The sequence below is a fragment of the Coturnix japonica genome, chromosome 20 (genome assembly GCF_001577835.2).
Source record: "Coturnix japonica isolate 7356 chromosome 20, Coturnix japonica 2.1, whole genome shotgun sequence".
Classification (NCBI taxonomy): Eukaryota; Metazoa; Chordata; class Aves; order Galliformes; family Phasianidae; genus Coturnix; species Coturnix japonica.
In genome coordinates this window covers 12,033,300-12,045,487 of record NC_029535.1, presented here as the reverse complement: position 1 = coordinate 12,045,487, position 12,188 = coordinate 12,033,300, and the positions used below count along the sequence as shown (strand labels likewise).

General features: G+C 46.2%; 1 protein-coding gene and 1 long non-coding RNA gene across 2 annotated transcripts in view; both read left to right on the top strand.

Annotated features, from left to right (window-relative positions):
- The first annotated feature begins 443 nt into the window (after window positions 1-443).
- LOC107323204 overlaps window positions 444-12,188 on the top strand; it is a 19,615-nt gene continuing 7,870 nt past the window's right edge. The window contains exons 1-2 of the long non-coding RNA XR_004309422.1: window positions 444-1,428; window positions 1,863-1,980. This is a non-coding gene — a long non-coding RNA (uncharacterized LOC107323204). The remainder of the gene's footprint in view (window positions 1,429-1,862; window positions 1,981-12,188) is intronic.
- Window positions 6,980-10,473, top strand: MOCS3 (molybdenum cofactor synthesis 3). Its single transcript, XM_015882055.2, has one exon. It carries the CDS (start codon window positions 8,277-8,279, stop codon window positions 10,233-10,235), a length of 1,959 nt encoding a protein of 652 aa, XP_015737541.2. The 5' UTR covers window positions 6,980-8,276; the 3' UTR covers window positions 10,236-10,473.

Here is a 12,188-nt window from a genome sequence, read left to right as displayed (position 1 = left end):
GGCGGGAGGCGGCGGGGGAGGAGCGGGCGGTGTGCGGGAACGGGCACCACGGGCGGCGCTGCGGGGGGGGGCGGCGGCGCCGGGCTCGGTCCCGGGGCGGGGGGTGCGGTGCAGACAATACGGCCGGGTCCGTCCTGCCCAGAACCTGCCCTGGCCAAGATGGCGGCCGAGAAAGAGCGGAAGTGACGCGAGACTCTCATTAGCATACGGGACTCATTGTCCGGCGGGAGGGGACGGGGCCGCGAACCGGCGCGGGGGGGAACCGAGACATAACGGGGCACCACCGGTACATCCCGCATCACAGCCGCATCACAGCACACATCACCGCCACGAGGGACGAGCTGCAACCGCCGTGCGGAGCCAACGCGGCACCGGGGAACCGGTTGGGAGCGGGAGGGGGAGGTTGGGGGGGGCAGAGCGGGGGGCTCTCGCGAGAAGGACGGACGGGGCCGGCGGCGGCGGCGGGATCTACCCCGACCCGCCAGGAGGCGCCGCGCCATAAGGACGGAGCGGGAGCGGCACCGCCCGGTATCCATCCGCCACCGGCCGGGACTACAGCCACACATGGAGCGGGGGGCACGCGCCTGCCGGGACACGTGACCGCGCAACACGCACGTGACCCCGGGGCCGGCTGCGCGCCGTCGCGTGCGGCGCCTCAGGGAGAGACCGGGATGAGCGGAACGAGGAACGGCAACGAGTGGAGGGGAGCGGGGAGTGGGGAGTGATAAAGGAATGGGGAGAGATAAAGGAATGGGGCGGGATAAAGGAATGGGGCAGGATAAAGGGGGAGGCTTCGAGCGGGGCCGGGAGACCCGGGGCAGCCGGAGGTGTCAGGGTGTGGAACGAGACTCGCAGCGCCGAAGCAGGCAGCGCTCGGCCTGCAGCCCGGCCCGCTCCGTGCCTCAGAGCGCGGGATGAGGCGGCGGTGGTACCTGAGGGTGAGCACAGCGCGAGGAGCCGGGCGGGACATGGGAGGAATGGTGACAATGGTGACAATGGTGACAGTGGTGACAATGGTGACAGAGCGCGGTGTGTTCCACATCACAGAGCAGCAACGCGCTGCTAACACGGCTCATCCCGCCAGCCTGCACCGCTGCTGTCCATTCACATCGGTACCTTCCATAAAGACCTCAGTGAGAATCTGTCTGTTACCTGGCCTAAGAATTCCTGGTTGGACTGTGTGGAAGCGAGAGCACTGTGTGCAGATCATACCTTCATCTCACCAGCCTCCTCACTGACACCCATCAGTGGCCACAAGAGTCAGTAGGTGTCAGAAAGTCTGTTTTACAACAGAATGGACACGCACAAAACTTACCTGCGACAGCAAATTGTGTTTTAGTGGAAGAAAGGAGGGTTTGTGGAGCACTAACACCTAAAAACATCCCTGGAGACTGTGAGATGGATGTCAGCACACAGCAGTGCCACGAGGTGAGAGGAGCAGAACTCCATAGAATAGAACAATGAGATTAGAAAAGTGCTCTGAGCAATTCCCCCAGAACTGACAGCATCAGGGAAACTCCAGCTGGAAAAAGCTGCCCAGCCACGTTGTGATGGTGGCACCCAGCCCAGAACCGGGGCCAAAACGTGTGGAAAGCTGGGTCAGTCAAATATCCATCATCCCTTGGAGGTGATGTTCCGCCATGACAAAGCACACTGTGTTTGTGGATGTAAGACTGATACCTTCCATGTTGTCAGTAATGAATTCAGATTGAGGAATTTCTTAATGAAAGATGTGAACTGAAAGTCTAATTAAAAATCGCCTCACTTCAAAATTTCAATAACTTAGCACTCTCATGCAGCTCATCTCTTTCACTTCTCCTACATTCAAGCTCTAATACCAAGTAATTACATTATTTTAACAGGATCAGCCCATCTAAAGTACCACTACATGCCTCCCCTGCAAGAGCCGGCAGGAGGGAAAAATGGAGAGGAAACAAGAAAACTCCGGGCACATTTGAGTCAGGACATGAACTTCACCAGGTAGTAAGTCCAGTCATTTCTTTGTAGATTGTTCTTGCACACATGGTGGGCTGGAAGGCAGCTGGGCACTCTAGCAGCAATTAGGAGCTCAGTCAAGATCTTTCCTGTTCTGGAAGACAAATGTGGAAGTACCATTTAGTGCTCAGATCTTTCTGAACGATACCAATCACAGTACATAAGATGCTATGCATGGCCACTGTGCCTGAAGCAAAAAGGTGAAACTTGACAGGGTCACAGAAGAGAAAATGATACTCCAGAAGTTCCTGTGCTTTAGAGAAGTTCTGTGATTAGCTTTTGTAGCCATGTCTTCTACAATGTGACACCTTGGGGGACTGTGTCATAACACAGTGATGATGTCTGGTAAGCAATCCTCTTGTCTGCGTATATTCTTTTCTCATTGATCCCAATGTTAAAATGTGCAAACTGCTCTGAAATGCTGACTGGTGAGAAGCTGTTGCTGAAGTCCAATGTATTGAACTCGGTAGACAATCTGTCATTTAATTCAGTAGTGCCAAGATTTCAATCCATGCTTATGCTAGTCATCTTGATAGACCCTTAGATAAATATTATTGATTAGTCATTGCTATTTTTTACTGTTGATACACAGAAGGTTGTGCAGCCTTGCAGTTGGCTTTCTACACAGTCCGTTGGAAAATCTGTTTTATTCTGTTGCCCATATTGGAACTAGGCACATCTTTACTGCAGGCACAGATTAGAGATTCGTATTTTAAAAACAAGCCAGAACTGAAGCCAAGTTCCCACTACTTCAGACCAGACGACTCTTCACCCCAGTACCCAAACAAAATAAACTAGGGATCTTATATTGATACTGATTTCCAGTTCAGTTGGATATGTTAACTAGGACCTGGTTGTGAAGAAGTGGTTGTCCCAGTTCTGGGATCGTATTGTAGTCAGAAGGATTCAGCTTGTCCTTTTGAGGTTCACATGACTAAGAATGAGAAATTCTACATCTCAGGGCATGAGCTTTGGGAAGTGTTAAGGGCATGAGGAGACCACAGCTGCTCACAGCCCAGCTGTTACGTAGTGTAGCTGATCAGCTGGTAAGTCCATTGACAATAGGTGATATCCACTTCAGCAGCCCCTTTTCAAAGCTGGAGCTTTGGTTTGTACAACAAGCATCTTCAACACAAGCTTGTTTAGGTCACTTAGCACAGCTCTGACTAGAGATGTGCATTGAAATGTCCTCAGAAACCACACAGAGTGCAAGCACCTCACACAGGTTAAAGATAATATAATAGACTGTGTGAAGCACTGTGCAAAACTTTGCAACCTGTTCATTAACCCCAAGTTGGGACTATATTCTTGAAGTTTAGCACGTGCTCTGGCTTCTTTCATGGATACGAGCAACTGAGGCTGGTGTGAGAGTCTCTTCACGTACCACAGTGACAATAAAACGAGAGGTCTCTTCCCCATAGCCTTGCCTGTTTGCCAAAGGAAGTGTTCAGTTTGCTGCCCAGAGGAAAGGATGTTACTGGTACAAAATGCAGCTTACCTTCTCCCTCTTCATTGGCATGCCCAGCCAACACAGCCACGATATACACAGATTTAAGCCATGAAGGAACTAAAGCTCCTGTTCTTGCCAAATGATTGAGTGCGAGCAGACACAGATTCTTAAGGAAGTATAATGGAGAAAGTAAAGTACATTAGCAGTACATTGTGCTTTCATAGGAAATGAATATGGATGTAATTAAGAAAAGCTGATTTATGCGGAACTGTAAAACCAGGGACATAGAGTGAAAGATTTCCTGTTAACGTTAATTCAGGGATTTGTGGTGGCCAAAAACAAGGCAAGCAGAGCATTGCAATGTTATTAAGAAAGGAACTGAAACCTAAAATGCTGCTGTATAAATCCCCAGTACGTGTTTAAGACGTTGCGTGGAGCTCTGGGCACTCGACCCCTAACAATAGAATTGTCATCTGTTACTCGTATTGTGAGAACTGGTGGTGGCTTCTGTCTGAGGAACTTAGAAATAACAAACAGGACTGAGTACAATCTGGAGAAAAAGCACGTCTATAAAATAACACACAAGAAAACAGGGAAACAGTAGGGAACATGTGATGAACTTAGTAGGTGACAGGTTTAAAGTAGAGTTCTCCTCAAAATCCTTGTACGAATTGCTGAGCTCACTGCACAACGATGCTGCAGCAGCCTACAAAGGGATTCAAAAAGCACCGGACTGACCCACAAACCATGACTGCGTCCGGACCTTTGTGACCTCTGGCCCTAGAAGACCCCGTATTGCTGACTGCTGCTGTCTGGGCAGAGATCATAGCAGCTGTATTTCTTACTGCTTAGAGACAGCACAGCTATCCTCACACAACTTCTTACGTTACAGGCCAGTGTTTTCCTACAATACGTTTTCTTTTGTTTGTTTGATGCTAAGCATTTCTATAGGCAGTGTTCCAAAGAGGCTTGTTTAAAAGAATCTGCAAACAGATTAAAGTAACTCGAAGATTTCACACGAGATTTCAGTGGGCCTCTACACCCAGAGATTGTTCAGATATTTCTTCTTAAACAACACAAGTTGTTGTCAGTTTTGGAAAAACAGCTCCACTCAGCTCTAAGAGCCATGGATGGCTGCATTGAGGAAAGAAAGCAAACCCAGTGCTGTATATTGAAAATACCATCTGCAGAACACAGAACAAAGATAAGAAACTATATTTATGACCTCTCTTGCCTTTAGTTCAAAATCATCTTTAAAATTCCGCTGAATAATGATTTATTTCTAAATGCAACAGATCATTTAGCTCTGTTTGTGTTCTTCATCAAGACATCATCATTTATACAAAAGTAACATCGGGTGTATGTCTTTATTTTGACTAGTTTCACATACAGTTCATTTATTTTGAACAGTGCATTTTGTAATACAGTCCATTCAGTTAATTACTGTTGGTTCATCTAACTGTTAGTTCATAGCAGTTCTTCTGGTCACCAGGCACATTATCAAGCTTCTGCTGTTACGTGCTACAAACCACAGCGATGGCAGAAAGTGTTTCTCTAAAAAAGTAATTTTGGAGCAAGTCTTATGTGGTAGCAAACAATGTCAGGAGTCCCTTTAAGAAGGAGACTATTTCATTGCCTCCCAGCTTAGATTCTCCATAGACACGGTCAACAAATGAAATAGGAACCTGTGGGGAAAAAAAGCAAAATTATTTTTAAGGTTCAAAACATAATGAGAAATTCTGCAACACAAAACCAAACCAAAACATGGCCATGCTACAGCATTCTTACATAGGTGAGGTATGAAAGCACCCAGTCGGCTTCCTTCATCTCAGTTCCTCTTATAAGGGCTTTAATGATACCCAATGTTCATATGGAAATGCAATACAATTTAGAGAGTGAAGTGCCAGAATAGAGCTCTCCAGCAGTTCACGGTTATGGAAATGGCAATGAACTGTTTCTGAGATTTGGCTGCAAAGAGAATTCCAGTGAATTCCAACACTACCAAGAGCAATTCAATTAAAAATAACAGGCAACAAATAAGACCGCTGGGAATACAGGATACAACTGTTCTTTTTCAAGGACAGTAGAGAGCACATCAAAAAATTTACAAGTGGGAAGTTGCAAGAGCTGGAAAGCTGGAGAAGAACACAAACCAATGACAGAGGGCAATAAATCTGAAGCAGAATCAGGTTGCTGGAGAAAATGCAATACTTTGAGACAACCAAGATAGAAGTGTCTCTACAATAAAGAGGAGGAAAAAGAAGGCTCGGTGGAAGGTCACTATAAGGTCCCTTCAAAGCCTTCTCTTGTCCAGGCTGAAGAGCCCGTTCTCTCAGCCTGTCCTTGTAACCTGTAACTACATTTAAATGGAAGTACAATACACTGATCACAAGTTTTACTCTACCTCTCCGATCGTATATCCCAGCTGTCTGGCCCGAACAATCATTTCCATCTGGAAGACGTAGCCTTTAGAAACACATTTTTCCATCAATTTCTGTAATACTTCTTTTCTGTATAACCTGAAAGCAATTACAAATGAAATGAAACAAAGCACTATTTTTGAATTTCAGAAATCAACGCTCTGCACTTAGGAACCTTAACTGTAATCATTCACTCACATCACCATCATTTAAAAAAATAAGTAACAAAGTCATTGGAGCAACAGTTCCTGCAATGTATTTCTTACACCCTTCTCAAACAGAAGAGACAATCTTCACTAAAGAAGGCCTGTTCTTAGTCCAGTTCCTATTACTTGAAATTAAGAAACTGCTATGGAGTTTATGACCTGCACACCATACCTGAAACTCCCTGTTAGATCTGATGCACCCGGCCTCAGCAAAACCTGAGTTAGGAAATTGGCGCCACGACTGTAAAAGGAAACACAAATGTCAAAATAGCCCAGCTCACAATGCAGGAGGATCAAGCAGAGTTTCTAGAAAATAAGTTTAAAAATATACATATATGTAGCTTAATATGGAGCACTTACATTTCTAATGTTTTCATTGCTAAATTTTATTAATGAATGTTTGTCTTAAAGTGAAAACACAACATTAAGTTTTTCCAGATTTAAATGATTATTGAGCTACTGAAGGGAAAATGAGTTTTAGATTGTTAGAAATGAAGAATGTCACTAGACTTGTAAATCAGTTGTGACTATGTAGCTCACAGCTATCAGATGTGCACATGCTTTACATGATGTAAAAGGATAACTTGGGAACGTCCATTGTTTTCACCTTTTCTCAAAGGTGAAAGATGATGAGGCAGAAATGTCCCACATTGACGCAGCTTTGTACACTGAACCAGCCAACTGTTCTATCATGAACTTACTGCTAAATTCTTTCCTGATGGCTTTAACTGAAGACAAACTGTGCACATTTCTATTACTTCACACCATTTTGCAGTACCCGGTACAGTTCAACTCACATAGATTTTTTGTTTGAGAGCTGTACTTGGAGTTCTTATTAATTTCTAAGTAACAAATTTAGGTGCAGATGTCTAGGGAAAAAAAAGAAAAAACAAACCACCACTGACCTGATTAATTTTCTTTTCAAGTCCCAGCCATATACTCCTCCATTTCCTTTGTACCTTGTTCCGGATACAATATCAAAATTGCCTTCTTTCTGCTTTCTATTAGAAATAGGTTTTTATCAGAAAAACAGGAAGAACATTTGTATGAAGCGAGTAGGAATTTCAAAGCAAAAAGGATCACTCAGTATAAAATGTGCAACTTTAAACAAATAAATAGAGAACGCAGCAAAACAAGCCATGACCATTATGCATTTTAAAAGCAGTTTTCTGTTCCTTGTAATGGTTGCTCAGCTCAGAAGTACCGTGTCACACATGTCACACGTGTGCTCTGTTAGTTTAAATTTGGGGATTTTTAGTCCAGTTGGAAACTTTTTTTCCCCTGAATTATTTTGGAACAAACCCAGTGAAGTCCCATCACTTGTACTGGAACTGCTGCCCTGAGCATTTCTTACTACAATGAGACAGCTCTCAAATCTTCCTACAAAACAATGAGCATTTACATGTTTAAACTAGAAGCAGCACCCACCTGATGAACTCTGGAATAAATTTTGGCTGAAATATAAAGAACACAGATTAGAGAAAGGAGTCCGGAGGGTGGGGGGACATAAGGGAAAATGTAATTATAATGGATTAAAAAACAACTATGTGTAAAATACAGCTTACATGGTGAGACAGGTCAGCATCCATAATGACAATGAAGTTCCCCGTGGCGTGCTTCATTCCGTGAATGTAGGCAGTGCCTGATGAAAGCAGGACGGAAAGTTTCCCTCTGTATTTTAACATACGTGATCTCCTAAACTCAGCTTTATCTTCTGGTTTAAAATCTTAAAGTTTCACCACAACATGATTAACCAAATGCTCCTAAAATGATACGTTGACGGTCAGATATTAAAGCTGTTTCCCCCCTTTTAATTCAGCACTAGTTTTTATAGCCGTTACCCTTGTCACTGCACTAGAAATGCAGAGAAACAAGCCCTGGTAGCAGGGCGCTACAGAACTGACGTGCCCAGAAGCAGCGCGGGCACTGCTCATCTCTTTATCTACTTACTACAAACCAGCAGAAACCAGCACTTACCAAGGCCCAACTTTTTTGGTCTGGGTCTTAGAAGCTGCAAGACATAAAAATATACATCAATTGAAGAACAATTTCAATTACTTCTGTGACGCCTTAGAATTCTATATCTTTAGTTATAAAAATACTTGAAAAACTCATTTTCATTTGTTAAAAATCCACGTGGTACATAAAAATGAACTAATCAGAGACAGAGAGACAGGAAGAGCAGAAATAACAGCACAACTCACGATGGTGTCGGCCCCGTACAAGCGCTGCAGCTGCTCGGCGACCTGCTGCGTCCCGTCCGGGCTGCCGTCATCTATGACGATGATCTCGAAATCCGTCCCGCTGAAAGCACAGCCGGCCCGGGAGCGGATATCAGCGGATATCAACAGATACCGGCGGATATCAGCGGATATCAACAGATACCAGCGGATACCAGCAGATATCAGCGGATACCGGCGCTTCGTACAGCGCGAAACGCGACGCGAGCCGCTGTGCGGGCAGTTTGACGCGGTGCCCGTTACCGCGGCGCTCGGATCTCCGTCCCGTCCCGCCCGTACCTACTGCGCAGGGTCCGCTCCAGCAGCCACACGACCAGCGGCAGGTTGTCGCGCTCGTTGTACGTGGGCAGCAGCACCGACACCTTGTCGCCGCGCCGGGCCGCCATGTCAGCGCCGCTGCGACCGGGACCGGCGGCGGGGCCGGAAGTGTCCCGCCGGAGGCGGAAACCGGGTCCGCCCGCTGCTGTCAGACATGGCGGAGGCGGCGCGGCTGAGGGATGAGATCGAGCGGCGGGAGCGGGAGCTGCGGGAACTGCGGGAACGGCTGGGAGCTGTTATGGAGGGACACAGGGATGGGACCGAGCGGCGGGATGATGGGACCGACCGGCGGGATGATGATACTGCCCGGCGGGATGATGCTGATGCTGCTGATGCCGCCGACGCCGTGTTCCGTGCCGAGCTCCCCCCCGTGCCCGGCCGTTCGGCGCTGAGCCCCGCCGACATCCAGCGCTACAGCCGGCAGCTGGTGCTGCCCGAGCTGGGCGTGCGGGGGCAGCTGCTGCTCGCCCGCTGCTCCGTGCTCGTTGTCGGCTGCGGCGGGCTGGGCTGCCCCCTGGCCCAGTACTTGGCCGCGGCCGGCGTGGGCCGCCTGGGGCTGGTGGATCACGACGTGGTGGAGACGAGCAACCTGCACCGGCAGGTGCTGCACGGGGAGGCCCGCACGGGGGTCCCCAAGGCCGCGTCCGCCGCGGCGGCTTTGCGGCGGCTGAACTCCGGCGTGCACTACGTGCCGTACTGCGGGGCTCTGAGCTCCCGCAGCGCCCTGCGCCTGGTGCGGCAGTACGACGTGGTGGCGGACTGCTCCGACAACGTGCCCACCCGGTACCTGCTGAACGACGCCTGCGTCCTGGCCGGGAAGCCGCTGGTGTCGGGCAGCGCCCTGCGGCTGGAGGGGCAGCTGGTCGTGTACAACTACCAGGGCGGGCCGTGCTACCGCTGCCTGTTCCCCAAACCGCCCCCGCCGGACACGGTGACGAACTGCGCGGACGGCGGAGTGCTGGGCGTCGTGCCGGGCATCGTGGGGTGCATTCAGGCCTTGGAAGTGTTGAAGATCGTTTCGGGGATGGGTTCCACCTTCAATCGGTTCATGCTGATGTTTGATGCCCTGGAGGGCCGGTTTCGCAACATCAAGTTAAGACCGAAGAAATCAGACTGTGCCGTCTGTGGTGACAATCCGTCTGTCACTGCCCTTCAGGATTATGAGGCGTTCTGTGGTTCTTCTGCCACAGACAAATGTAGAACTTTACATCTGTTGTCCAGTAAGGACAGGATATCTGTGGAGGAATACAAACAACTGCTGGATGAGCAAGTTCCTCACGTGCTGCTGGATGTTCGCCCTCAGGCTGAAGTGGACATCTGTCACCTGGAACATGCTGTCCACATCCCTCTGAGTAAATTAGAAGAAAAAGACAAAGAATATCTGGAATACTTAGAAAAAAGAATTTGTGAAGAAAAGCAGAGAACTGATGGCCAAGCGTCTTTTCCTGTGTATGTTGTTTGCAAATTAGGAAATGACTCCCAGAAGGCTGTAAGAATTCTGCAGGAGTTACCTGACAAAGAATTTGGTCCTATATTAGCGAAGGATATTAAAGGGGGGCTCATGACTTGGGCCAGTAGAATTGACCCCACATTTCCTCAGTACTAAAAAACCCAATGTTATAGAAAGGATGAGTGTTAACAGTAAATTCTCTAGAATTTAATTTTCTTTGTGCAGCACCTACATCATGTGAGTCAAATGAGGTGTAAATGCTCTTTTAAATAGTGTATTTTGACGTTATATGTATTTTTATAGATGCTTGGTTATTATTTTTTTAATGTAAAAATATGAAATGATTCATGGAAATTGAAAGAAATAAATTCAGTGGTTCTTATTTAAAAGTGAATGACTGGTTAATTGTGCATGTGATAATTGTTTGTTTTTAATGACTAATGCGTTATTTTATTATGAAGAGCTACGTACATCGAATTAGTTCTCGTAGATAAGCTGAATGAATAAGAAATAGCTTCACAACAGGGTGGTGCCAGAGTCCTTATCATGTATGCATAGCAATTAAGCAATTATACTAATAAACATATAGGTTCCGTTTTAATTTCTGAAGAGGAAAACAACACCTGCCATGAGCAGTCTGCATTACACGAGGTGAAAAAGAATATTACCGTTACAATTAATAGTCAAAAAGTATATTATAACAAAATAAGTTGTGGAACACCCACGTCACCTACTTTATTGTAACGTGCCATGGGTTTTAGCAGTAACATACATTTATTTATTTACAGAGAGGTCTTTGTAGTTTAGAGGACAACAAAAACACTCAAGGCCAAGACTTAATGTAATTGTGATAAGGAACATGAGAGTTGTGAGTCAAGTCCATTTAAGGCAGGGTGTCCAGGCTTGGTTGAATTTGGGTTTCGGGAATCAGAAACCAGAGAGACTTACCTGAAACGACTGACCTGTTTTTCATTTTTCTGTGTTGAGTTCAATGGCAATGATTCTGTAATGCCCGACCCACTGATGCTAAACCCTTGGTGGTATGTCATACATCTCCTTGACCTGCAGAAGTGATCCTTTTCAGTCACTGAATGCAAGGTGAACCTATGAACCTTTCACTGATACTTCTGGGGACAGGATGAAGACTGATTGTAAATGCGTGCTGCTTCCAGGAGATAGAAATCGTGCTTATAGTCTTTTCCTGATGACTTCTCAGGGACAGATTTACAGAAACTGTGAAAGAAAAAAGAGCTGCTATGTTTGGTGTGACATTTTGTTGCTGTCCACTTGTCTCTGTGGGCTTGTGGAAGCACTACACAAATTTTACTGTCTTCAAGAGGTGCTGGACTCTTGGGAGATGATGTGGAAAATCAAGAGCCAGAGAATTATTATTAAGCCCAAATTGATCTTATTGGAAGTTTACCTTTCATTCTGGCTTGATTTCAAACACTGCAAACACGTGTTGATTTCACACCAGTTATGTCATAGCATATCTCCAGAAGTTCTAAGAGAAGCAATAAAACTCATTTTGTATTGTTGCCAAAGTACTGTCTAAATATTGGTGCATGTTGTAATTGTGAATGAGCTGCTTTATTCAAGGAGCTTACAGTGCGGTGAGTCTGATGTCTCACCAGAAGGGGTCAGGGCAGCCAGCACTGTCTTTCTTTTCGTCTCTGTCTCTTGATGTTGTGAGGATTCTTTTTGCTTCTTTGATCATATTCTCTTTTAAAGTGGCTTATGGGATTTTGGCACAGGAACTGCAGGAAACAGCTTCCTGGTGGAGGTTTAGAATGATAGACAGTGGCTGCAGCTTTTGTTCTTGATTACGTGTTTGAATGTCTCCCACATGTAGGTCTTCAGGATTCAGGAATAGACTTAAATACATAAACTTAGTTTCTCCTGAGACATGGTGGTTATTTAAGGCACGGCAAATCAATCTGGTCTAGCCTTTGTGTAAGTCAAAAATATATTTAACACATGACATTAACGTGCCTTGATAAACTGAAATCTTCCTTATTTTGGTGGCAGGAAACTTATCTCAGAACTCCAAGAAGTTCAACACTCACCTAATATTGAAGTGTTTTATTTCAAACAAAAATTAGTGTGTCT